At 46.8% G+C, this 27,863-nt stretch overlaps 1 protein-coding gene across 5 annotated transcripts in view; it reads left to right on the top strand.

Annotated features, from left to right (window-relative positions):
- MCAM (melanoma cell adhesion molecule) overlaps positions 1–27,863 on the top strand; it is a 57,814-nt gene that overhangs the window by 27,810 nt on the left and 2,141 nt on the right. For 2 of the 5 annotated variants that reach the window (XM_083480991.1, XM_083480992.1), the window contains 14 exons: positions 2,657–2,787; positions 6,252–6,465; positions 7,919–7,989; positions 9,024–9,111; positions 10,344–10,523; positions 11,816–11,943; positions 13,017–13,170; positions 13,775–13,902; positions 14,738–14,885; positions 14,980–15,101; positions 15,667–15,808; positions 16,937–16,969; positions 26,091–26,232; positions 27,163–27,280. In XM_083480991.1, the coding sequence (XP_083337117.1) occupies positions 2,657–2,787; positions 6,252–6,465; positions 7,919–7,989; positions 9,024–9,111; positions 10,344–10,523; positions 11,816–11,943; positions 13,017–13,170; positions 13,775–13,902; positions 14,738–14,885; positions 14,980–15,101; positions 15,667–15,808; positions 16,937–16,969; positions 26,091–26,232; positions 27,163–27,280 (1,799 nt within the window). Of the gene's footprint in view, positions 1–1,544; positions 1,660–2,656; positions 2,788–6,251; positions 6,466–7,918; positions 7,990–9,023; positions 9,112–10,343; positions 10,524–11,815; positions 11,944–13,016; positions 13,171–13,774; positions 13,903–14,737; positions 14,886–14,979; positions 15,102–15,666; positions 15,809–16,936; positions 16,970–26,090; positions 26,233–27,162; positions 27,281–27,863 lie in introns of those variants that run through there. The other 3 variants (XM_083480995.1, XM_083480994.1, XM_083480993.1) reach the window with 3 other exon arrangements.

Below are 27,863 nucleotides of genomic sequence, written 5' to 3'. Positions count from 1 at the left end.
AACACAGCTGCTGTTTCCCCTGTCCTTCCAGACTTTAAAAATAAGAATAAAAGCCCCGGGCCAAGATAGGCCTGGAAAAAGGCCAATTATGTGACTCACAGAAAGGATTCCTACCATTCACCTGTGAATTTTTGATAAATTTTATGTCTGCTTTTTCGAGTTTGATCTTATCAGCATTTTATTATGAATATTTTATATTGTTCTATGTAAACTGTTTAAAGGTTGTTGTTTTTTTGCTGATTAAGGGGTATATGCATCTTGATGGGAAAATAAAGAAATGTGCCATCCTCTGGGAAATGGAACAAGGGAGAAGATATTTTTTTTACTGAGGAAACTAGTCTTCAGTATAAAATAAGGGAAGCAGTTGTTTTTTAGTGTAATATAGAATTCCTCACATGGGGATGGTTTGAGGGTGGGATGGGATACAGGGTGTGTGGCTGAGTTAGAAAGTCTTATTGGCTTCTTGCATAAGGTGGAAGCCCCTTCCAACTGAAGAGACACACTATCATGAACTGGGAAACATTCATAAAGGAAGTGTACTCTGCACATGCTCTGAGGTACTTGGCTCGTAGGGTTAGGATGGTGATGATTATACACTCTCTTTTTTCCCTTTCCACACTGGCAGCTCTTTGATGCTCAAGGGGTACATATGTAAGCTGGTTTTATACCAATTTCAACTGTCATGGCTTCCCTCAAAGAATCCTGAGGCTTTCTGTGTAGCCAAGGTGCTGAATATTTGGCAAAAGAGCCAGAATGGTTTCCTAGAGAGGCAGAAATGACTATTGAACCAGTTTAAAGACTTTCTGGGGTAAATATGGAATGACCTCTCCAGGAGTCTCCAGGGGAGAGGCCTTCAGAGACCAGCCATCCACCCTGTTGCCAAGCAACCAGTACAGTCAATGGGAAATTCACATAAACTTATTGATACTTGGAGGGGACCGTGGGGGATTCTTTTCTAATTTGTTTTAGTGATGTGAAAATGCCTCTTTAAAGACGATGCTTGCTACCTGCAGTTTTTAAAAGCACTTGTATTCTTTTTTTAAAAAAAATTAATCCTGTCTGTGGTTAATCTTTTTTTTTAAAAAAAGTTTTTATTGCTATAATCCAGAACTGTGGGTGCTGTGGACCCCAAAATATTGGTGGAGTTCAATTATCTCTGACCATACTCCTTAGGGCCCTATCTGCATTATACATTTAAAACGGTATCATACCACTTCAAACGGTTGCACCTTTCACACAAGGATATTGGGGGAACTATAGTTCATAGTGCTGAGTGTAGTTAGGGAACCGCTTTTCCTCTCAGAGCGCTACAGTTCCCAGAATTCATTGGGAAGATGGATTGACTGTTAAATCACTCTAGAAACTATAGCGTTGTGAGGGGGGAAAGGGATTTTGCCTAACAACTCTCAGCAGCCTTAACAGGATTCTTTGAGGGAAGACATGACTGTTTAAAGTGGTAGGATGTTGCTTTAAAGATATATTGTAGCCAGGACCTAGGACTGATGGGATTTGGAGTTCAACCACAACTGCAGGACCACAGCATCTCCACCCCTGGATTAATGGGTGTGAACTGTGGTAAAAGTATGATAACATATGGGAAAAAGAACAAATTCTCCTTTGCTTTTAAGTGGGTGTGGTACAGATGTGAAATATTGCAGGGTACGTGAGTTGTACTGTCTTTTTTTTGGGGGGGTGGAATCATATTGCCAATTTATTATATGGTTAATATTCAGACAATTAATGGTAGGGGTTTTAATTGTACAAATATTCAGTTCATTAAGTGGTTAGATTTGATGTGTGAGAAAAGCAGTCAACCGTTCTAAAGAGAAAAGCCGTACTTTCTTTTTTAGATCATGTGTGCAGGTGTCACAGCTGGTGTCTCAGAAGGGTTAGTCCCTTTTATGTCCCAGGAGGCAAGGCTTCTAAAATGAACCTGTGGGGTCCCCCCCCCCTTTTTTTAAAAAAAAGGCTCTAAAATGGGCAATCAAAATGATTAAGAGGATGGGTGTTTCTGAATACCAGTTGCTGGAATCCCCAGGAGGGGAGAATGCCGTTACACTCATGTCCTGCTTCTAGCAGCCGGATTATTATATTCTTATAAATACTTGTATTTTCGTTTATTTGTTTTTTTAAAAAAATGTTTCCCAGAAACGTAACCATTTAACCAACTAGATGTTGCAGCCGCTGATGCTTAACATTGTGTGAAGAGCTTGCAAGGAAGGGAGACTAAAATAATCCGTGGAACAAGTTAGTCTTTCAAATATTATGGGCTTTTGCCTGCTAGGAAATTCACACAATGGGCATGGCATTCCTTCTTTCACTTGTTGGAGGTCCAAAAAAGAATACAGTGGACCCTCTGGATACGAACTTAATTCGTGCACAACCCCAAAATAATGTAAATAGAGGCGTGCTTCTGCGCACGCGCACAGCGCGATTGAGCACTTCTGTGCGGCAAAACCCAGAAGTATACATTTCCAGGTTTGCCGTGACCATAACCCAAAGATTCCGTATCCAGAGGGATATGTAAGTAGAGGTACGACTGTTTATTTTCCCAGAGAGGATTGGAAAGGGAGGACAAAAATTGCTCTCCCTAGAAAGCAGCTAAGGTTTTGCCTGGAGTTCTTACCTCAAATGTTTCCTCCCCTCTTTCTCTCAGGAGGAGCGGATAGCAATGTGGCAGTCTATATGCCGGATTTGGTGGAGGCAAAGCTTGGGGATACAGCCATTATCAAATGCGAATTCGCCCTCCCAGAGAATGGCAGCTACGTTTATGTCAACTGGTACTCGGTAAGTCAAAAGAGGGTTTGGGAAAGGTTGCTTTGGGGAGAGGGTTGGGAATGGAGAAACACCATAGTCCCCTCCTTAACTTGTGAAGGCAAGAAGTACATAGCGGGCCAGGGACATGTTCTTTACCCTTGTTCCCAGCTTCCCTATGTGCTCCTCTCCTGACCTTCTCTTGTTGAGTGTGGAAGGTTGAAGAGGGCTTCTAAGTGCATTCCGCTTAGAGAACCTGCTCAGAACCATCCCCACAGTCTGGAACTCTGCACTCTCAGGGCTCAGAATTATGAGGAGGCTTCAAAGTGCATTCAGCTGAACATGCATAGAAAGCCCCTTTTGATGCAGTGTGTTAAGGTTGGGGAAAGGGCAGCTGTTAGACCCAGCATGTATTGGGGACATTGTGATGCCAGTGCATGGGCACCTAGTTCCTTACACACCTTTTTCTTGAATATTTTAAACTGAACACCTAAAGAGGACTTGTGTCCTTGTGCTTTCATTGAGCTCAACCAGAGTTGAAAGTGAATGGAAGCTTTTGAGTGATGCAGAGCTATTTGTCACTCTGGAGGAACACTCTGAATCATGGAATCATAGGATTATAGAATTGGAAGGGACCACGAGGGTCATCTTGTCCCAACCCCCTGCAATGCTGGAATCTTTTGCTAAACATGGGGCTTGGACCCACAATCTGCAGTTAGCCCCTTCACATTCCATTGTGCTTGTCCACTTTGTCCAAAGCTTGATCTTGTGCATTAATTATATTCCCCTCTCCCCTGGTTTGCCTTTTAAATCCCATTTTTCAGCAATCCTTTGTTGTGTCTCACTGAAATCTCTCATTCTCTGCTTGCACCAGGTTCCCTTCTACCCCCACCCTCACTGCCTTTTTATTAGTTCTTACCTCTCCTGCCAACCCTATGTCTCTAGCCTTACAGCGTAATTCCTTTGGGCTGAGGTCTTTACTGTGTTAAGCTGAATGTGGAAAAACTCAGGATAGACAAAAGGAAGTACTTGACACTGTACGTAGTTAAACTATGGAATTTGCTGTGACAGGATATAGCGATTACTGCCAACTTCGGGCAGTTTTAAAAGGGGATTAGAATATTCACAGAGGACAAGAATACAGTGGTGCCTCGCAAGACGAAATTAATTCGTTCCGCAAGTCTCTTCATCTTGCGGTTTTTTCGTCTTGCGATGCACGGTTTCCCATAGGAATGCATTGAAAATCAATTAATGCGTTGCTAGGGAAACCACCTTCAGACCAGGTCCGGGGACAGTCTGTCCCCGGACCTCTTCTGAAGGCTGGGGGGGGGACGGGACAAGGGCTTTTCTTCCCACCCCCAGCATTTTAAAAAACCCCGGGACAGCGGAGGACTTCTCCGCTGTCCGGGGCGATTTAAAAGCCCCTGGGAAGGCAGGCGGGGGGACAAAGACTTTTGCCCCCCGCCAGCCTTCAAAAGAGGTCCTGGACCTCTTCTGAAGGCGCGCGGGAGGCGAAAGTCTTTGCTCCCCCCCGCCTGCCATCAAAAGGTGTCCCCGCGGCGGTGGGAGGTGTCCCCTGCCCCCCGCCCGGCTTCGGAGCACCGGGAGAAGCTATCTCCCCGCAGCCCCTTGCTGCAAAAGACGTCCGGGGGCAGCGGGGAAGAAGCGCTTCGCTTCCCGCTGCCCCCGACCTCTTTTGAAGCAAGGGGCTGCGTGGAGATCGCAATCTCCCCGCAGCCCCTTGCTGCAAAAGACGTCCGGGGGCAGCGGGGAAGAAGCGCTTCGCTTCCCGCTGCCCCCGGACGTCTTTTGAAGCAAGGGGCGGTGGGGAGAAGCGATCTCCCCGCAGCCCCTTGCTTCAAAAGAGAAGACCCGCTGTCCCCGGGGCAAGCTTCGTTTTGCGAAGCAAGCCCATAGGGAAATTCGTCTTGTGAGGCAACTCGAAAACGAAAAAACCTTTCGTTTTGCGAGTTTTTCGTCTCGCGAGGCGTTCGTCTTGCGGGGTACCACTGTATCGTAACTCCTATATCAGAGGCAGATTGCCCTTTGACTACCACTTGCTGGCGAGCACATGTGGGAATGAACTGTTGCACTCATATCTTCTTTGTGGGCTTCCCATAAACATTCAGTTGGCCACAGTGGGAACAGAATGCTGCACTAGGTGGGCCTTTACGCTGATCCAGCAGGACTGAGTTCTTATAGGCTTTCCCACACTGCCATCGTGTGGCAAATCACCCACTGGGCAGTCCCTCTAGGAGGAAAAAGCTCCTCCACCGTGACCTAACCCTGTTTCAAAGAAACTTCAGTAAAACAAATTTGGGGTTTATTTGAAGGCATTCTATAACTGTAGACACCTGGCAACATCTCATTCTAACACTTTAACGTTTTAAATACTGGTGAATTTTTAAGTAAACTTTCATGATTGGCTAGATTTGCACCACTTGTGTATTGCATTTATTAAAACTCTTTAACTGAATGCAGTGCACAAAGCAACCGTGTTGAAGGCACAATAATAGTAAAAACCTATGAATGGAAGTAAGTCCTGCTCAATGGGACTTAGTCCCATAGGATTGTGGCCTAAAAAATCCCAGGGTTTTTTAAAAATAGGGGCAGCTGTAAAGCACATCCTAATGAATTTTGTGCAATGGAGTGTTGGTAGCTAAAATTGAAAGTGATTTATTGTGAGTTTCTTTTCTTTTTAAATAGATGGCACATTTTGCTCTTCAGTATATCTCTTTCATTCATTCGTTCGTTCGTTCTTTCTTATTATTTATTTATTTATTTATTATTTCACAAAAATTATGTATCACTTGATTTGTAAGAAAACCAAAGTGGTTTACAAAAATATAAAAGCATTAAAATTCTCAGTAAAGCACAGTTAAAGGCACTTAAAAATATTCAGAATGTCCCTTCTGAACATCAGTGCAACAGAGAGAGCATGCAGACATTCAGGAAATCGTGATCAAGGGGAGGCTGTTCGTGGCAGAAGCAATCTATGCACTGTGCTTATTGGTTGGAATCTTGTGACATCAGAAACAAACCCACGCTTCCTGGTCCATTCATAAATGGACTGAATGATCTTTTAAATGTGTAAAAGCACGGGCAGCTGTTTAAACAGCAGCAACAGTAGAAGTGAGCTTCATTCATAGAAGAGGGCCAAAACTGGAGAAAAAATGCTTCAGACTCCTCCTGCATGTTATCAACCTTCCATTCTTCTCCCCGCCATTTGCAAGCTTGGATGTCCCTGTGCTCCTGAACAGCACCTAGACTTCTTTTACTTTCAGAAGTCAGGACTCTTAACCCTTCCAGGCCTTCTCCACCCATGGACAGCTGTCAAGTCCTGTTGCCACAGGTGCTTTCTCTCTCTTCAAACACTCATCCTCTCCTTACTTGGCCTTGGCCACTGGCAGTAGGGCATGCATGACCTTGGATGGGAGGGTCGGGTTTTACACTGTGGCATTGTAGTGCATGCTACCTCTCTCTCCCTGATGTTCTAGATGGAGAAGGGCAAAATGGAAAGGAAGAAGCTCATCTACATGGTCCAGGGCAAAGAACACCAAGATGAGCCTCCCAATGACCGGTTAAGCATCACACCTGATTTCTTCCTCAAGATTAACAAGGTGGTCCTGCAGGATGCCAAGAATTACGTGTGCCAGGTGGGGTTCGGCATGCACGGCGTCGCTGAGAACCGGAGTGAACTGCGCGTCTCCAGTGAGTGGTTCTGAGGCCCTTATCCTACAACAGGTGCAATACACAGTGTTTTTGCAATCCAGACCTTCCTCGGATTGCATACCTTGCCGGACTACAGGTGGGGCATGTGCTTAACTGTCCACAGGCAACCACACAGCACCCCCTTCATCCCAACTAGATTTGTTGTTAGTCACTGGGAGGCACATCCTGTGGTTGCTTCGCTGCTGTGGTCCCCTGAATGGCCGTGCGCCTGATGCGTCATTGCGCCAAGCTTTTCTTCTTTTTAATGCTCCCTCTGCCCCTGTTATCATGACACTTTTTCTGCGCTCTTGGCCCTTGTTTGTGCCACAGTCGTGGGTTGGTTTGACATTTGTATCCCACCTTCCTCCCGTAAGGGAACCCAAGGGGTAGTGCACATTTGGTTCCCACATACTGATCAGACTCGGGTCTCCTTACATTTAGAAAGGTGGCTGCTTCAAAGCGGCTTCAGAACACACCCTGGGACCCAAACTTTGTTCTTCTGGAGTTTGGTGGCAGCTTTTTGCACTGGGGAGGCTGGGTTTTAACCCACTTGCGCTAATATTTATAGAGGTCAGCCTTGTAAATAAGCCCACAACAGTTGCTGGTCCATAATTCTTGTTTATGTCATGGTGACCATGGAAGAGGGGAAAGACCCTTCCTTTGCACCTAGCATGGAAATGCAGACCTTAAGCCAGGCTAGTAAAATAATTGCCTTCTGCCAGCTGCCTAGTAGAGGAGGAACACAGTGAGCCATCCCTCCTTCCCCTAGACCAGTATGAAAACTGGGTGGGCTAGCAGAAGAGATACAAACAACCCATCTCTCCTCTCCCTCTTGAGTTACTAAATGCAAGGCTTGGGATTGGGCCTTCCATGTGCATGACCCTCTGCTAAGAAGAGGAGAACAGGACCCAAGGAGTTTACTTTTTTAAATAATATTTTATTAGGTTTTATCAATACTCATTGATAAAACCAAGGACTTTACATCTCTTAAGTCCAACACTGGAGCAGGGGAGGGAGAAGTGACCAGAGGATGAATATATGCTTATTTCAGTTAACACACTTAAGCTTGGTTACGGTAGAATATGGGTTCCGCCAAGGTTGGTTTTGAGGAGAGATTTGAAGCAAGTAAGAGAGGTGGACTTGTGCTGGTTGTATAGGAGTCTGTTCCAGGCTTATGGTCAAGAAGGGCGAAAGGAGTGAAGCCTTTTGAAGAGGGAAAATACCTTTGAATGGTGGTGTAGCCAGAGGAATGAAGGTCATTGATGGGGGTGAGTTAGGATATGAGAGCAGAGAGTTGATGGGGCACTGAAGGTAAGAGGGCTTATTGTGTGTCCATTTTGCCCATGGGGCTTATTGCACAGTAAGAGGACATGCCCAGCAGAGTCTAGGCTGTGGTTGTTTTATTCCCTTCTGCCTCACCACTTAGCCCTGCCTGGTTTCTTTCTTCTTTTAGAAGCTCCAGAAAAACCTGAGATTCAGAAGACTAATCGTGGTATCAGCACAGGAGACCCTCATTTGAGTGAGGTAAGAACTGTGCCGTGTTTAGTGCACCTGAATTTATTATTATTATTATTAATTACCTGCCCTTTACCATAACGTCCCAAATTAATATACAACTTTAAAAACAGTTTAAAACTTGCAAGTAGGGAGGGAGATGGTCTTTCGTCTATTTGGGTCCTGAGTTGTTTAAAGCTTTATATATGAGTACTTTGAATTGGTTTGTAGTTATTTTGGTCCAGCAGGTAAGTTTGTAAATGTTGAGATGTCTCCAAAACGATATGGGTTCTGAGTAGGATTATTCCTTGCTCTTGTTTGGGCACAAAGTAGAGAGCCTTGGCTATGTGGGAATCTGCAGACAGTAGAAGTACTCCTTGAATTACACTCAAACCAGGCTAAACCTAGAGAAAGGTTACCAGATTTTTTTCAATGACTCCAGGGACACTTTTCAACTTCAATCAATTTTGTATGGGGACTGATTTGTAAATCCGGGGACTGTCCCCGGGAAACGGGGACATCTGGTAACCTTAACCTAGAGGCAAATCCTAGCCCTTTTGTCTCATCTAGCAGTGGAATGGAAAGGGAGAGGGAGTGGCAGTGCACTGATACTCCACACACTGACCACCTGAAGCCCAGGCCAGAGTTCCCTTTGCCTGACAGTTTGTATGTCCAGGTTTTTCTTTCCGGCCAAAAGCCTAACATTCTCAAGAGAGCCAAATTTGACTATTGCTAGCAGTAAGGGGGATGTTGCAGTAAAAAACTACATTTTTTGCTGAAGCAGCAAGAAGGTAATTTTAGCACCAAAAAATCTCTATGAGTACAACACAGTGGTGCGTTAGAGACTTTGCACAGCCCACAGCTATCAAGATATCGTAAAGGAGACTATGAGCCAATTGCCCAGCCTTGATTTATGGAAGTGATGTTTTGTTGCACTAGCAGGAAGCCTTTTTATGTAATCTGGTCTGGATCTAGAATGGAACAAGATAAATCAGTCTGGGATTTGAACCCGTGGACTATAAGCTCTGAAGAGTATGGAGTGTTTGAGTCTGTCTGTCTTTCAGATTGCAACCTGCACCAGCCGCAATGGCTATCCAACACCAACCCTCACTTGGTACAAGGATGGAGTCCCTCTGAAGATGGATGGGAATGGTGAGTCATTCACAGGTTAAATCTGTTAAAGCAGACTCGGAGGCATAGAAAAGCCGGGTACAGTCCAGAAGCTTATTACAAGGCAAAGGGTTAGCAGGAATTAAGCCCAGTCTAGGCACAAGGGCCCAGGGTTCACAAGTCCAAGATGCATATTAAGAATTCCAATGTGGCACAGGAGCTGTGATGTTGTTCTATCAAGTTTCCCTGCCTACCCAGCATGCTTTTAAGCAGAGGCAAAGATGGCCAGCTACTCCTCACGAGAAGCCCTGTTCCTATGGGGGCTCCAAGCTGCTGCCTTTGGAGGACGTGCCTCCTCTTTTTTTTCTTGAGTTGCCGTTGTCATCTTCTTGCTCCAGTGCCTGCAGTTCCTGGTCTGAATCAGAGTCCTTCAAGGGAACTGTGACAATAGGCCATGGTGCCCCAAAAGGCAGAGTCTTGGCTGCAGAACAGTAATGATGGGTGAATAGAACAAGTTGGGGCAGCTCAGCAGGGGAAGGAAGGGCTGCTTTCATGGATCGGCATCTCCATCACCCATCCGCTGGTGTTATTGGCAGCTCCCTCTATCCTCGGCCTCTGGAGGAAGTGACTTAATTATCCTTAATTATATTGGGCGGACTGTAATCGTAAGCTGCCATGGGAGTTGATCTTGCCTGTAAAGTGGGTTATAATATGTTAAATGATACAATATGGGGCATCAAAGCTCATGGGAAAAGCAAAACATCAGGGCTACAGATCTGTGAAACGTTAGCACAAGGGTCAGCAACCTTTTTCAGCCGTGGGCCGGTCCACCGTCCCTCAGACCATGTGGTGAGCCGGACTAGTGAAGAAAAAAAATCAACGAATTCCTATGCCCCACAAATAACCCAGAGATGCATTTTAAATAAAAGGACACATTCTACTCATGTAAAAACACGCTGATTCCCGGACTGTCCGCGGGCCAGATTTAGAAGGTGATTGGGCCGCATCCAGTCCCCAGGCCTTAGGTTGCCTACCCCTGCGTTAGCACATGCCAGTATGTTGAGTTTGCAGTAAGAGTTGTCTTAGCTGGAGAAACAAGGCCAGGTGACCTTTGCAGCATAAACTGCTCCTTAGCAGAGTAACATGTAAGGTTTGTAGCTGCTCTTCAGAATAGTCTTCTACTTGACCCTTCCTCCAGCAGGTTTTCACCCATGCACACTTCTCACAAATTAAATGCTCTTCCTAAACCTCTCCTCTCTTCCTCTTTCAATCAGAAATTGATATCCGTCCCGGCCTCATTAAGGAATCAAGTGGCCTGTGGACTGTCCGCAGCACCCTTTCGGCAAAAGTCACCAAAGAAGACCGCAGTGCTGAGTTCTACTGCCAAGTCAGTTACACCCTGATGGGGAATAACATGACATCGAAGTCAGACAGCTTCAAAGTCGACGTTCATTGTAAGGCTGAGCTCCTTTTAGCAGCACTGAGCACATTCATTGGGAGGTCTAAGAAAGGAGAAGACAGAGCCTCATGCAGAAGTGCAACTAGGGATGGACTTTGGGGCCAAAACCCAGGACCCCACATCCCAAGGGACCTTGAGGACCAACCAGTACATTAAGGGGAGCTACATGGGTGCTGTTATTGGGGGGAAACACATGACATGTAATAGGGCGGTATATAAATTCTAATAATAATAATTAAAAAATAATTTGGTGTGGCAGTCCCCTCCTCCTTGCCCCTCCCAGCAGTTCTTTATCTCTTTATAAATTATTTGGATTAAGGAATTTAGGGAATGCTCATCCAATTTGCAGATGTCACCAAACTAGGATCAGTAGCTAATGCCACAGAAGACAGAATTGGGATTCAATATGAACTTGATGGGTTGGAGATCTGGGCCAGAACTAACAAAATGAATTTCAATAGGGGCAAGTGTAAGGTTCTAACTTAGGCAGGAAGAAACAGATTCATAAATGTAGGATGGGGGACACCTGGCTTACGAGCAGCGCATGTGAAAAGGATCTAGGGGTCTTGGTCGACCACAAGCTTAACATGAGTCAGCAGTGTGATGCAGCAGCAGCAAAAAAAAAAGAAGAAAAAAAAAGCTAATGTTATTCTAGGCTTCATCAACAGAAGGAAAGTATCCCAATCAGGGGAAGTAATAGTGCTGCTCTATTTTGCCTTGGTCAGACCACATCTAGAATACTGTGTCCAGTTCTGGGTGCCACAATATTAAGAAGGATATTGACAAGCTAGAACATATGCAGAGGAGGGCGACCAAGATGATTAAGGGTCTGGAAACCAAGTGTCTTATGAGGAACAGTTGAGGGAATTGGGTTTGTTTAGCCTGGAAAAGAGGGCTGTCACATGGAGGAGGAAGCAAGCTTGCTTTCTCCTGCTCCAGAGGCTAGGACCTGAACCAATAGCTTCAAGTTACAAGAAAGGAGAGTCCCAACTAAACATCAGGAAGAACTTTCTAGCAGTATGAGCTTCTTTAGACAGTAGAACAGATCCCCATGAAAGGTGGTGGACACTCCGTCCTTGGGAGGCTCTAAAGCAGAGGTTAGGTGGCCATCTGCCATGGCCGCTTTAGTTGAGATTCCTGTATTGCAGGGGGTTGGATGAGAAGCCCCACTTCCAGCTCTTAGGATTCCTTGATCTGCTGTGTCTCCCAAGTTTCTCTGCCTGCGCTTATTAGGAGAAGCACCAGAAGGTGAATGAAGGTTCTTTTTTCCTCTGCCCCTCTCTGTAGACCCCTCTGAGAGTCTCCGCTTCGTGATTGATGCTCCAGGCCCGGATGTGAAGGAGGGAGATAATGTGACCCTGCGCTGTGAAGCAGATGGGAATCCACCACCTCTGTATACTTTGTACAGAATGGGGGTGAGCTTTGATTGCGTCTAGGGGGTTTGTGGCCCTACTAAACAAGACAACAATGCCCATTTACACCACAAAGAACTCATAACCCACCTACTTTCAGCAGCCAGAAACACCATAACCAGACACTGGAGAGACCTGCCAGGAGTAAGCATGGACCAATGGTACCAAATAGTCTGGGAAACAGCCTTACTAGAAAAATTAACCAATAAACTGAAACTGACACGGGGCCAAACAGAAAAAGACGCCGTTACCCTTCTATGGCTCCCCTTTATCACATACACAGCCCAGCAAGACAATGACAATAATCCACCAACAACATACAAATCAGTATGGCTAACCTGATCCAAAACACCCACCCACCCCACTCACACACGAAAACAAAGATCACTACAGCCAATCACATACAAACAAGCACACCCTAGGCCAACCCCAACCTCTCTCACCACCAAAGGAACACAAGTGAACAGCACAAGCAACACTGACACCAAACCCCACATACATTAAGCATAATAGAAACATAATGTCTCAACAAATGCATAATGTCTTAACAAATGAAATGGATTTGTAAAAATGTTACATGGAAAAAATACGAGAGACATTACACATACTTCTGTAAAACAAGAAAATCTTTAATAATAATAATAAAAGAATGGAGGTGAGCTTGCAGCACAGAGGAAGGTGCCGTATACCAAGCCACAGGCGCTAGGTCCATCTAGCTTAGTGCTGTCTACCACACTGGTCTTCAGCTGAGGGGTCATCCCCTGATTCAAGGCGGGTTGCAACAGAAGCACTACCACCATGCAGATATAAAGTACAAGATGAAGAGATGGGACCCTGAATGCATGTTTGAGTTAAAAAATCAACACTGGTAAAAAAATAATAAGTGAAAAGAAATCAGAAACCTAGAACAGACAGGCCATCAAATATCTGGGAGGGGCAGCAGGAAAATGTAACCCTGTCCTGAAAAGATAGATAGGATGTTGGTGACTGGGTCTCTTGGCTGGGCAGTATTTCCTCCTTGTTGTCATCAGCGTGCAGGTTCAGCCTTTGTCCTCCTTTGTCTTGCACTCTGCTAGGAGGAGGAAGCCCTCGAACAGGGTTCTGAACAGGGGTTCCTGCACCTTTACAACATCAACAAGGAGCGCAGCGGAGTCTACCTGTGCAAAGTGCTTGACCTGCAGGATGTTACGCTTGTGGAGCTGACGGCCAACGTGACTCTGCTGGTGAACTGTGAGTAGGACCTGTGGGTTTTATTCAGTACAAAGTGGCCTCTTGGGTTTTCATTAGAGCCTTCATCTGGTTTTGAGAAATCTTAGCTGGCTGTTCTTGGGAGCATGAGCTGATTGATTTAAAACTGCATAAATGTGGGGATGGGAAGCTGGCTTCCTTGCTTTTGAATATGGCATTCACAGGAATCTTCTTGGGAGAGGTGGTTTTTGTTTTGACATCTGCCTTACAATACAGGCACAGTGCTAAAATAATTAAGACGTTTTTCACAACATGCCAGCCAATCTATGGACTAAACTTTGTGCCCAAAATTGTCAGAGAACCCAGAATTTCATCAGTATGAGGGATGTGTGAGGGCCAAGCCTAAGCACTGGAGGCAGTGAGAGACAGGCAGTGGATATCTCTTTGCCCAGCAAAGCTTCAGCAAAGCCTTCATGGATGTTCTGAGCTGTTCTGCTTATCAGAATGACGTGGCTCTTCAGGTTTTGATTCCCAGGCAGATGTAACTGCCTGAGAGAGATAGGTGCTGCTCCACAGTGCATAAAGATGGGGTGAAGTGAAGGAATCTCATCTGTGTTGCCTCAAGTATATGATTTCTCTCCCTTAGATCTTGATGAGCCTGTGATCACCTCTGTGCCTCCAGTGACCTCGCTCAGACAGCTGCAGGAAGGAGAGGATGCGCTGCTCACCTGTAATGCAACAGGCTCCAAGCCCTTGGCATTCCACTGGGAAAAGGTATTCTCATTTTAGGGCTGTTGACTTGAGTTAATGGTGTATTAGATTGCAATCCAAAAACACTTACTTTGCAGTAAGCCACATTGAAGTCCCACTGCACACAATGTAAACATGCACACAGTTGCTCTGTTAGCTGGTTATCTGTCTGGCTGTTGACCAGTTGGTAAACCAATACCATGGATTCTTGCTTCTCGAACTTAATCTGTTCCAGAAGTCTGTTCGACTCCCGAAATGTTAAAAAATGAAGGAGTGGCTTCCGATTGGCGCAGGTGCCCCGGAAACAATAGCTGACAGCCACATCGGATGTTCGGCTTCTGAAAAGTGTTCGAAAACCAGAACACTTCTGGGCTTTTGGTGTTTGGGAGTCAATTTGTTCGTCAAATAAGCCATTTCAAGAACCAAGGTTCCACTGTATATTTCACATCTGGCAACCAATGCACCCCTTGAGGGGCAGATAGTACATGGGTATACAAGTCTAAAAAGCCCAGGACACAAATTTTCACAGCCCTCTAGCAGCTATATGGCTCATTTACCAGAAGTACAGTGGTACCTCAGGTTAAGAACTTAATTTGTTCCTGAGGTCAATTCTTAAACTGTTCTTAACCTGAAGCACCACTTTAGCTAATGGGGTCTCCTGCTGCCGCTGCTGCACGATTCCTGTTTTCATCCTGAAGCAAAGTTCTTAACCCAAGGTACTATTTCTGGGTTAGCGGAGTCTGTAACCTGAAGCATCTATAACCCGAGGTACCACTGTAATGTATTTAGCATTAACTCTGAAAGTATCTACTTGATTCTGACCAAACTAAACCGCCCGATGTATATTGTGCTTTTCCAGAAAGGGAGGGTGATTGAGAAGGGGAATCTTCTGAACTTGACCAACGTCGGCTTCGACACCTCAGGCAAATACACCTGTGTTGTAGAGATGCCGATGCCAGGCACCCCTGCTGTTTCCCGCTCCAAACAGGTTCAAGTGACCGTCCATGGTAGGCATCGCACAGTGACAGCTCTCTCTTTCCCCCCATCCCAGTCCTGGGTGCTGGGGCAGCAACAACAATTAGCCACCTCTTCTCCTTGCAGCAAAACCAGTGCTGGTCGCACGGAAGGAAGTGGTGCATGTCCAATCAGGCGAGATGGTGAACTTAACGTGCACCGGGTACTCGACACCCCCCTTGCTAATCTCATGGAGTGTCAATGGATCGGTAAGATGTGCTCTTTGTGGGGTTTATTTCAAAGAAATAAATGGAGAACGGTGAAGCGAGGAGGCCCCCATTCAAATCTTACCTCATCAACAATTCACTTGGTGCACTTGCTTAAGCCACTGCTGTCTACCTCACTCCCCCCAATAATATAAAATGATATAATAATAATGGTCAACCTCGCAGGGGTATTTGTAAGGCTTTATGGGATGTGAATGCTTTATGAAACATGCTGCAGAAGGCAATAATATTTAACAAATGTTCCATATTTTTCATGTCCGAAGACTGTTTCAACAAAGTATGTGTCTTTCCCCCATTCAATATGCTTTAGTGTGCAGGGATGGGTAACTTGTGTCCTTCCAAATATTGTTGATTTGCGACTCCTCTCTTCCCTGACTTGGCCGTTCAACTCCCTTCAGCCCCAGCCAGCATGGGCAATGGTCAGAGATGATGAGAGTTGCAGAGCAGCAATATCTGGAGGGACACAGTGCTTGCTGCTCTGTTTTGGGTTGTTTTGTTTTAAATTCTCCTTAGGAGCGTTAATCCTCCCTCCCTTTTCTTTCCACAGGTCTTTACTTCAGTCATGCAGGGTCATCAGCGCAACAGCACAGTCCTGTTCCAAGTCACTGAAGCTCTTCTAGAATCGGGAGTCAATTGCACCGCCAAAAACAGGATGGGCACCACTCAGCACCACTTCATGCTGGCACAGAGTAAGTCCATCCCTTTTGTCTTGAGAAGAGGGCTCATCCACACTTCCCGCTTGTCCCGTTCATTAGGACTGAATCAGAGCAAACTTCAATTCACGGGAAACCCAATGGGCGTTTGCTCCGATTCCGCAGTAAAGATTGAAATATCCGCAGGGGAAAGCAGCGAGCCAAGCGAAAGCCTGAATGAGCACAGAATGTGTTGGTGGTGATGGGTACATTTGCCCTTCTGGGAAGGGCTGGGGCTGGGGAAATAATGGTACCCTCCAACATTTTTTCTTCCATCACAGCTGTCCCCAACACCAGAAGCAAGTATGCCAAGGCGCATCAGTCTGTCAGGCCCAGAAAGTGCTTTGAAGTAAAGCTGTGCTGAAAATGTCACTCCACTTTCATGAGCATATGCTGAGTCAGACTGCTGGTCCATCTAGCTTAGTATTTCCTCTACACCAACAGTTCCCAACCTTTTTTTGACCATGCCCCACCTAAACATCTCTAAAATCCAAGTGCCACCCCCCCGGTGACATATAACCCTTATTATTCAAAAAGTGAACTATTCACGTGGAGGAAGCCTAAAAGGCCATTAACTGTTAATAAGTCATTCTCAAATTGCCCCCCTTAAAAATCAAATTGCCCCCCTGTGGGGCGTGTGCCCCACGTTGGGAACCACGGCTCTACACTGAGTGTCATTTTATGTGACTATCGCTGTTCAGTGAGAGGCTGTGGTTATTTCCCATGACCTGGTGTAAATGGGAATCCTGAGAGGGGATGTGGACTTGCATCTTCCGACAACACCACCCTGAAACTCCTATACAGTGGTACCTCGGGTTACATACACTTCAGGTTACAGGCTCCGCTAACCCAGAAATAATACCTCGGGTTAAGAGCTTTGCTTCAGGATGAGAACAGAAATCGTGCTCCGGTGGCAGCGGGAGGCCCCATTAGCTAAAGTGGTGCTTCAGGTTAAGAACAGTTTCAGGTTAAGAACGGACCTCCGGTTGCTGAGTTCTCTCTTCGTCTATTTCAGATGAAGCCAGTGGCTGTGTCAGCCCCTTCCTTACACAGCAAGGCAGGCAACCTATGACGAACCAGTCCACTTCCAGCTTGTATTTATTCCTCTTTCTTTTCTTTCTTCAGGGCAAGAAGGAGGAACTCCCAATGCCAAGACTGGTAAGCCCCTCCTTACCAAGCATTTATGACTGTCAAACGGACATGAATGTGCTGTCAATGTTCTGGGAGCTAACCCACAGAAGATGACTTGGGCTTTGCAGGAAGGAGGAAGCTGGGGAGGGTGTGAGTGTCCTGAAGGTGAACAAGGAGGGCTACTTGCAGGACCAGGCATCTGAATTCCCATACCCCAAACCATATAAATAAGAGACCAATGAGACTGGGGTTTTGGGTAAAAACAGGCCACAACTTTATTGAATACAGATGAAAGAGGTTTGGTTTGGGCGTGGGGCAAATACTTCCGGCGCGCCTGCTGGAAGTGACGTTCGGTCAGTCCAGGCTGGGGGTTCCTAAGACTTACATCCAATAGGGTGACCCCCACAGGGACTGCCGTCTGGGGGAGTGCCTTCGGCCCTGGCCCCTCTGGGCATGCGGACATGGCCACTCCCCCCGAATCCCTTTAACAGCATTCCCCAGCATTTGTAGGGGCAGGCAGGGACTACAACCTCCCCTCCGTCCAAAACAAGGGATTGTCCCAATGCCCAACCAGTTGTGACGAATTGCTATGAGGTAGGCAAAACCACTGGGTAAGAGCCAATTATCCCAGTGGGCAAATTCCTACCTGGCCCCATAAAGAATGGCGATCACCATAGTCACAGCAAAGTCATTGCCTATCAGCGTAAACCGTGGGTGAGTGGGATGGGGAAACCCAGCGCAGGAGCAAACGGGCTGTGTCCCAAGTGTGGGCTGCTTAAATCGGCAGGGGGGCGGATCTGAGGGAAGCCCACCGCCAGCTCCATTGGCTCTGCCCCCGGCACAGCCCACATCCCAGCCTGCATTCCCATTTGCCAATACAGGGTGCAGGCTAGGATCTGGCTCCTGATAGGCGGCAGGGGGTTATGCCCTCACCGCCTATCAGGAAGGGCACTGCCGTTTGAATTCCACCGTCGGGGCCCCAAGCTGCTGCACCAAGAGAGGTGAATGGACTTTCTGAAACCCAGCAAAGATGAGCCTGGTTGGTGTCTGGATGGGCAATTTGCTTGAGAACCCCATGTAGTGCTGCCACCATCTCATTTGTTCTATCCTAGAAGAAAGGTAGGATCCGTTTTGAGTAAGTAAAATACATCAAATGTGAGAGGAGAGGAAGAGGAGTGCCTATCTGCTCGGCTCCCTTTGCCCTTGCAGAAAGTTATGCTGGGTGTCAGGAGAGGGGTGATAATATTTGGTCACCACCCTCAGAAGGCCTGAGGGAGACTACCGGATGCCAACCTTTGCACCTTATAGCCCTGAACTCCTTAAAAAGATTATTATTGTTTTATTAATTTATGAACTGCCTTTCACATAAGCCCAAAATGATTTGCAGTCATAAAAACAACTAAATTAAGTTTTTTTAAAAAACACAAAACCCCAGTAAAGATCAGTTTTAGAACAATGAAAACAACCACCCATCCAGTTGGAAAAATGTATCGAAACAAAAATATATTCCATCGTTTCTGGAAATTGCAAATAGTAGCGGTCTGTCATAACACTCATTCATTGTCTTTATCTCTAGCAAAATCTTTTAAAGAGGTCTACTTTTTCTTTTCTTAAGCAAGGAAGTCTTACAATTTGTATCCTCTCCTAATCTTGGAGAGAAGAGAATTTGGGGAGGGGGTTTGGTTTCTGCCTGCCTGCCTGCCATTCTGTTTCTTGGGGCTTTGAGAGGTATGTGGCAGCGGGAGGTGCTTCTGGTTAACCATTTTGGGAAAGGGATGCTGTAGATTGTAAATGTTCGTCTTTTTATTAAATAGAACCTCCATGTAAACAGGTACTATAACTTACTTCTTGTGTCATTTTAGTACATACTGTTGTTGTCTATATTTGAAGAGCAAGAAAATATGCCTGATTTATATATATATAGTTTCCATTTTTCCCCTTTTTAAATCCAGAACTTCTTCATGCACAGTTTCAATCAATAAGATTAATGGGAAAAATGCTTCTGACTGCGTTATTGAGGGCGGCACCTTTTTAGTTACATGAAATTTGTTTAAAATTGATGAATCGTCGAAATGCTGCTGATCTAATTTAATGAGTGAGCCTCCAATGGGTCATTTAAGCCATCGTCTCCTTTGGAAGCCAAGAGCTTCTCACAATCCCTTAGTGCTAAATTGTTAACATTCTCCGCCCGCTGCTCTCCAGATGGTTTTTCTACCCCCGCCTTGCCAGAAAATGAAACTTCAGAGTTTGGGTACAACCAGACACCCACTCCCCAAACTCCTGCAGCAATGCAGCAAGGTACCGCTGGGAATGACACACAAAAAGGTATCTGTTTATAATTCAGCTAGGGCAGCCTCTCCCATTGGTTGCAGAGTGGCACTCTGAGAATCCTCCCCAACCAATCGGATCAATGCATGCTGTTGCCTGTTAGGCTGGTCTTCTGAGTTCAGATCATATACAGGGATGTGCTTTAAAAAACAAGCACAATTTTGTGCCAGGATAAAGAAAAGCTAGAAATGTGCATAGTCCTACCTGCCTCCCCTCCCTTCCCTTCCCTTCCCTTCCCTTCCCTTCCCTTCCCTTCCCTTCCCTTCCCTTCCCCTCTGGCAATTGGATTCATTTTCTGAAATTTCAGTAGGTATTTGCCACACATTCTCTTGTATCAAGGGCAAGAGGCCTAGGCACCTGCTTAAAAAAAAGAAAAAGGAACAGGACTTGAATTTGTTTTCCATGTTCTCTGGCTTTTCTGTGCTTCCAGGAAATAGCAGGTGACACTTAGTCCAGAGAGCAGCATGTTTAGTGCCCCCCATATCCAGTGAATTGTGTTTTTTGGGGTAACAATTTCTGAAGGCAGGGAGGGAGAGAGCACTTTGTGACAAAGTCCGGGAGCCTCTCCCCATCCTCCCTCCAGCATCTTGACACTTTTTCCACGATGCCTCTGAAAGCTCTTGCTACCCAATCCCTCCAGCAACTGCTTGGGTGCCTTTTCGCTTTGAGAAGGTCTTTGCCAGAAAGGCCTTCTCTTTCTCTGTCTTCCTCCCAGTGGCGGCAGCAGTTCTTCTGAAGTGGTCTCTGTGGGCAAGCAGAAACCGGTCAGCAATTCTATCATGGTGGCGTAATTTTCTTTACAAAACGCACACCTCAAACATATCAGAATTAAGGCCTGTGTGGAAATTGCCTTCATGGCACTCTGCCCATGCTGAGAGGCCCATCTTTATTTCAGCCTGCAGGGCTCAGCCCTGGTTCAAGCTTTGGGAGGAAGCCTGCGAAATATTGAGAGCTGTTTTCTGGATACAAGAAAGGCTATTATATATTGCGAGTGGGAGGGGTGGGGTGGGGGGTGTTTGTGTGCGTTGTTTGCTGTTCTCGTCTTTGGACTTGGAGAGCCCAGCCTGTTCCTGTTTGCTCCACACCTTTTCGTTTAAAAGCAGGAGGGAAGGTGTGTGGCTGTTGTATCTGGCTTACCACTGCAGTGGATGAGGTATGTTTGGCATGGCCCTGAAAGACTTGCTCTTCTTGTCTGTTGGATTCCTGTGTTTTGTATCATTTTAAATGCATTTTAGCCTTAAGTGTTGGTCTCAAGTGCTTATGAGTTGTTGATCTGCTAAAATCTCACAATTCCTAGACTGAAAACTTCATTAAACAAGTTTCGGTGCAGTTTAATTGATTTTTCCAAATATGCTGAGGAATGGCTTTTAAATTAAAATGGCTTTTAATTGCCATATTAAAACATCTTAATTGAGATGCTGCCACCAGCCTCTTGGGTTTATTAACCCTCCATTCCAATGCCTGCATTTACGTTCATACCAAAAGCAGAGCCTTGGCTAGGAAGATATGTATACCTCTGCACATAGACTTTTTCATGCCTGCCATAGCAGGCAGGCAATCCATTATCCTCCTGGTGAGAAGCCCATCATGATCGCCAAGTGACCGGAGTCCCACAATCCTTTGCGCTGGACATTAACGCTGCCTCCCTTCCCCTTACGCTGCTCTCCAGAGGACTTTCTCACCCCCACCTTGCCAGGGAATGAAACCTCAGGGTTTGGGTACAACCAGACAGCAGAAGGTATGTCGGGAAGTCACCTGCTGAAAGGTATATTTTTCTTCTGCTGCTGAAGCAGCTTCTCCCATTGGTGTAGGGCAACCCCTAGGGGCGGTCCCCATCCACCAATTGGACAGGCGCATGCCTCTTAGCATTTATGCAGACTGGCCAAACCCGAAGGCAAACATCAGAGCTATGTGAGCTCTTTGAAATGCAACAAAAAGTGGGATGTGGTTTTTTGCAAGGAGAAGAAAATGCCCTGTGAATGTGCATGATAATTCCTTTTGAGGCTGCATTCCTGGCCATCCCATTCAGCTCCTGAGGTTCCAGCAGGCCTTGGTCAGTTGCTGACATAGAATGCCCACAGTCTTGAGGGCTAAGAACCTGCTTTTCAGTAGAAACAGGAGCTGGATTGGATTTCCATGTTCTGTTGCTTTTCTGTGCTTCCAGGATATTGAAGGCAACACCTTGTCCTAATAGGAGCATATCCAGTGAATTGTTTTGTGGGGTAGCCTTTCTGTAGGCCAGGGAGAGAGAGAAGACGTTTTGACAAAGTCCAGGAGCCTCTCCCCATCCTCTCTCCAGCATCTTCTCCGATACTGCACTGTTTCCTTGATGCCCCCGAAAGCTCTTGCTACTTGGGTTCGCTTTGAGAAGGTCCTTGCTAGTCCTGTTCAGAAAAGTCTTCTCTCTCTCTCTCTCTTCCTCCCAAAGGCAGCAGCAGTTCTTCTGAATTGGTCTCTGTGGGCAAGCAGAAACAGTCAGCAATGCAATGATGGTAGGGTAATTTTCTTTACAAAATACACAAAATACCAGAATTAAGGCCTGTGTGGCAATTCATGACGCTCTGCCCATGCTCAGAGGCCCATCTTTATTTCAACCTGCAGGGCTCAGCCCTGGTTCAAGCTAAGCTTTGGGAGGAAGCCAGATAAATATTGAGAGCTGATTTCTGGATATGAGAAAGGTGACTATATATTGAGTCGGGGGCGGGGCGGTGTATGTACATATGTGTCCTGCTTGCTATTTTTGTCTTTGGGGCTTGGAGAGCCCAGCCAGTTCCCATGTGCTCCACACATTTCATTTAAAAGCAGGAGGCAAGGTGTGCGGCTGTTGTGTCTGGCTTACCACTCTGGGAATGGATTGCCGTAGATGAGGTATGTTTGGCATTACCTGCAAAACCGTTGTCGTTTATGTCTGTCAGACTACCGTACTTCATATCAGTTTAAATGCATTTTTGGCCTTTAGTATTTGTCTCTAGTGCTTATGAATTGCTGATTTGCTAAAAACTCACAATTCTTAGACTGAAAGCTTCATTAGCTTCAGTGCTATTTAATTGATTTTTCAACTGAGCTGAGGAATTGTTTTTCAGTTAGAATGGCTTTTAATTGCTGCATTGGTAAAACGTCACTCGCATAATTGAGATGCTGCCACCAGCCTCATGGGTTTATTAACCCTCCATTCCAACATCCTGCAAGAGGTTCATACTAAAAGCAGAGCCCTGGCTAGGAACGTTTGTGTGCTATATTGCCTATAGACTCTTCCACGCCTGCCTTAGGGGGTAGGGCAAGAAATTGTCCTCCGGGTGAGAAGCCCAGCATGATCCGGCAAATGACAGGAGTCCCACAGTCCTCTGTGCTGGACATTAACACTGCCTCCCTTCCCCTTACGCTGCTCTCCAGAGGACTTTCTCACCCCCACCATGCCAGGGAATGAAACCTCATGGTTTGGGTACAACCAGACAGCAGAAGGTATGTTGGGAAGTCACCTGCTGAAAGGTATATTTTTCTTCCGCTGCTGAAGCAGCTTCTCCCACTGGTGTGGGGCAACCCCAAGGGCCGGTCCCCATCCACCAATTGGACAGACGCATGCTCTCGCTGACTGTTAGCATTTATGCAGACTGGTCAAACTCACAGGGAATCGCCAGAGCTACGTGAACACTTTGAAAAGCAGCAACAAAAAGTGGAATGTGGTTTTTTTTTTACAGGAAGGGGAACATTGATCTGTGAATGTGCTTGATTCTGCCCCTCCACCCTGGCAATCTCATTCAGCTCCTGAGGTTTCAGCAACCAGATGCTCTCACAAAATGCCTACAGTCTTGAAGGGCTAGAGAGTTGCTTTTCTAAAGCAACAGGAGCCGAATTGGATTTCTGTGCCCTGCAGCTTTTCTGCGCTTCCAGGAAATCTCAGATGATGCGCAGCCCTGCGTGTAGCACATCATTCCAATCCTGCCCCCCCCCAATGTCATACATTATGGGGTAGCTCTGTTGGGAGATGGGGCAGGGTGGAAAAATCAGCTTTGCTACAGCAACCAGGAGCTGCCGCCCCCCTCCAGCACCTTCCGTGATACAGTGGTGCCTCGCAAGACGAAATTAATCTGTTCCGCGAGTCTCTTCGTCTAGCGGTTTTTTCGTCTTGCGAAGCAACCCTATTAGTGGATTAGCGCTATTAGCGGTTTAGCGGCTATTAAAGGCTTAGCGGATTAGCGGCTAAAAGGCTATTAGCGCCTTAGCGGCTTAGAAAAAGAGGGAGCGAAAAAAAATCGGAACACTCGCAAGACGTTTTCGTCTTGCAAAGCAAGCCCATAGGGAAAATCATCTTGCGAAGCAGCTCAAAAACGGAAAACCTTTTTGTCTAGCGGGTTTTCCGTCTTGCGAGGCATTCGTCTTGCGGGGCACCACTGTATTGTGTTATTTCTTATTCTGCATCTGAAAGTCGTTTCTGTTACCACCTGTTCAGCTGCTGCTCGAGTTGCTTTTGCATTAAAGCAGGCCTCCGTTGGGCCCCTGAGGAAAGCCTCTCTTTCTCTCAAAAACAGTTGCAGTTCTTCCACAGCAGCCTGTAGGCAGCAAAGGAAATATTGGAGGAGGACACTGGTAGCAGTTTAGCTGGGCAGCTGTGCTTAAATTTCTCTCTCTCTCTCTCTCTCTCTCTCTCTCTCTCTCTCTCTCTCTCTCTCCTCCAAAATGAGATAAGTCAGAACTCAGGCTGGTGCGGAAGTTGCTTGCATAGCCCTCTGCACGTGCTCAGAGCCAAACTTTTCCTTCCAATTTGCAGGGCTTGGCCTCTGCTGAAAATAAACTTGGAGAGAATATCAGGGGGTGCTTTGGGGATTCAAGGAGGGGGTGTGCTGTGGGGCAGGGCGTGGTGGCCGTGATGGTTTCTGGCTGACGTTCTCTTCTTGGGGAATCCAGCCCTGTCCTGCTTTGGCAGGGGTTGGGGCGGGTTGTAGCTGACTGGTCACTACAGAAGTGGGATGCTGTAGAGGGGAAATGTTTGGCATAACCCTGCAAAACTGATGTTTGTGTCCTTTTATCAAATGGACCTCCCATGGATCCAGGTACTATATCTCATTTTTGTTTATTTTAGGCTACACTCTTGCTCTATATAGTGAAAATACAATAAAATATGTGTAATTTAATATGTAAATATGTATATAAATTTTCTTTTGAAATCCAGACGTTGCTCAATGTGCGAATTCATTGCCTATTGTGGTGGAGATTGTTGATACAGCTTTTAGATGTTTTAGCGTTTTTTGTTTCTACTGATTGCCTATTATTATATTTTCTGATGTTGTAATCTACCCTGTAATCTAAGGTGGGGTGTGTGTTTGAGTAAGTCAATACAATAACTCTAGTCAGTAGATCAGATGATTCCTAGATTTAAAACTTCATTAATCAGGTGTACTGTTAACTTTGGGGGGGTGGGCGGGGAAAGTAATCTGCTTACTGGGGAACTGAATACCATTTTTTTTTTTTTTTTGTTCAATGAAAATGGGTCTTGGCACAGAACATTTGTATGGACTCATTTTAACACCTGCCGCTCCAGCCAGGGGGAGATGGGTAGGGGGTATGTGAGCCATCCTCTCCTTTGGAAGCCAAGAGCTTCCCAGCCTCCTTAGCACTAAATGTTAACATTTGCCTACATTCTCCACCTGCCGCTGCCCAGATGACCTTTCCAACACCACCTTGCCAGGGAACGAAACTTCCGAGTTTGGGTACAACCAGACATCAACTTCCCAAACTCCTGGAAGGGCTGAGGAAGGTATCCTTTCTACTTCCACTCTAGCCGCCTCTCCCATTGGTTAGGGGGGCCTAATCCTGAGGGGCTTCCTCAGCCAATCGGACCAATGCTTGCTCTTGCCGCCTGTTAGCATTTTGCTGGCTGGTCTTCTTGACTCCAGACTCAGAGACAGTAGCCAGGGCTGTGCGCGCTTTGAAAAACACAACCAAAAATTAAGTTTTATGCTATCGGCAGGGGCGGGGGAAGAGAAGCTGCGTCAATGTGCATGATTGTTTTATTTGTTTCTTTCTTTGCTAGTCTTCAGGAGCTGTAAGTCAGCTGCCCTCCTGCCCCTCTGGGAATCTAAGTCAGTTCCTGAGGTTGGAGCAGGTGTTGGCTAATTGCCAAGAAGACTAGGAACCTGCTTTCTTTTCCTTAAAAAAAAGAAGCAAGCTGAATTTGAGTTCTGTGTTGTGCTGTTCCTCTGTGTTTCCAGAAACAGCAACATACGGAGCCTCGCCATGAAGCATTATGGGCCATAGCTTTGCAAGGAAGGAGTGGCAGTCTTGCCATAAGATCCAGGAGCCTTCCACTCCCTCCATCTCCTTCTGAGATGTATTGGAGACTTCCCCAATTTGGTGCCCTTCAACCGTTTTGGACTCCCAACAGATTCCCAGCAGCTAGCCTGACCAGCGATCACGGATGATGGGAATTGTAGTATCAAAACATCTGCTGCCAGAACCCTCCAGCAACTGCTTGGGTGGCCTTTGCATTTGAGCAGGTCCTTGCTTTAGATCTGCCCAGAAATGCCTTTTCTCTCTCTTCCTCCCAATGGCAGTCCTTCCAAAGCGGTGAGCGGAAATAGCAGCAGTGCCGTAATCTTCTTCACAGAACAGTGAAGTGATGCCTGCACGAATTGTGCCCTCGTGGCTCTCTGCCCATGCTCAGAGAGACCCATCTCTATTTCAACCTGCAAGGGCTCAGTCCTGGTTCAAGCTACACTTTGGGAGGAAGCCAGGGAAATATTGAGAGCTGCTTTGTGGCTGCAAGAAGGGTGATTCTGTTTGGATTTTCTTTCCTCCTCCACCCCCCCCCCTCCCCGAGCAGAGCAGACAGCACAGGAGAGCAAAGGTGTGATCATTGTGGCCGTCGTCATCTGCATCCTGGCAATTGCTGTCCTGGGCGCCGTCTTGTACTTCCTGCACAAGAAAGGGAAGCTCACCTGTGGCCGCTCAGGCAAACAAGAGATGTAAGCATACACAGCTTTCCTTGCAGCCTTTTGGGTGCCTCCCCCCTTCCCTCTCATCCATCTACCAGAGACTACGCTTCTTCCCTTCCTGCCCCCTCCCAGTCTCATTGCACCAAGCAGCGCGCTTCTTCTGATCCCATGGGAGGGAGGGAGTGGGGTGGACCTTGAATTGCTGTTGCCCACTAGGTCCTTTGCGATGTCATTTCCTACTCAGCAAGCCTTAGGGGGAAGCAGCTCCTCTGACACACAAAGCTTGAGCGGTGATGGTTGCAGGCAGAAGACATTTGCCCTTGGCCATGAGATTACACCTTTCTGACTTCTGTCCCACCCAAGTCACTGGTCAAATAGTGCTTTGCAAGCTTTATAAAGGTAAGCTTTGTAAAGGTAAAGGGACCCCTGACCATTAGGTCCAGTCGTGGCCGACTCTGGGGTTGCAGCGCTCATCTCGCTTTATTGGCTGAGGGAGCCGGCGTACAGCTTCTGGGTCATGTGGCCAGCATGACTGAGCCGCTTCTGGCGAACTAGAGCAGCGCACGGAAACGCCGTTTACCTTCCCGCCGGAGTGGTACCTATTTATCTACTTGCACTTTGACATGCTTTCAAACTGCTAGGTTGGCAGGAGCAGGGACCGTTGCGGGGATTCAAACCGCCGACTTTCTGATCGGCAAGTCCTAGGCTCTGTGGTTTAACCCACAGCGCCACCCGCATCCCTTGCAAGCTTTATAAGCGGCTCCAAAGTTGGCTAGAGACTCCAGCGGGGACAAGGTCTGTGATGGGGTTCCCTTACACTCCCTTGAAGCACTTGCCTAGCTCAAGCCTCTGCTGGACCCAGAGGAGGAGGCCCCCCAGGAACTGCTGTTCTGTCCCAGCCTGCAGCCCACCCACTCCGCAGGGATGCGTCTCAACACTGTTACCCTCCCTCCTCCCTAGCACAAAGCCCGAAGCGCATAAGGATGAGATTGTAGTTGAAGTTAAGTCAGATAAACTTCCTGAAGAGGCGGGGCTCCTGCAGGGCGCCAACGGCGAGAAGAGATCGGCAGGTGACCAGGTAGGCCAGTTCGCCATGACTAGCAGCGGTGGCTAGCAGACGCGATGGTTCAGAGGACCCAGATATGGTGTATGCCTTGTTTTTGATGCAATATGTCATCCTTCCCCAAATCCACCTTCTTGGGTTGCACAAACGGCTGTCGGCCCGTGCTATCCATTCTTTTTTTTAAGGAGGAAAAAATTATGTTGGGGGGGGGTTGTAACCCATGGTGTAGATTGGCCCAGCTGCTATGCCCTTCTGCCCGCCCCCCCCATCCCACTCCTGAATGTGCTGCGGTTACATTAGGAAGCCCACCACTGCTTCATAAACTGATAGTGAACTGAACAGGGGAAGCTTAGCATTTTCCACTGCTGAGACGTCCAAACAGGAAGAGCCTGTCTCTGTGCATAAGGGGTACAGCTCTTGCCTTTCCCCCATACCTTTTAGCATGGGCCAAAAGTGGGTTTCTTAGTGTCAGCAGATGCCCTTCTGCCCCTCCCCTTAGGTCTCCCTGATCCAGCAACTTTAGCCCCTGCTGCTCCCTGCGTTTGGCAGGTGCCCCTCCTGCCAGCTTCCCATCAAGCAGCTTTTTGTGCTCCATGTG

Source organism: Podarcis liolepis (assembly GCF_965112155.1).
Source record: "Podarcis liolepis genome assembly, chromosome: 16".
NCBI classification, from domain to species: domain Eukaryota; kingdom Metazoa; phylum Chordata; class Lepidosauria; order Squamata; family Lacertidae; genus Podarcis; species Podarcis liolepis.
This window is presented reverse-complemented; position numbering and strand designations above follow the sequence as displayed.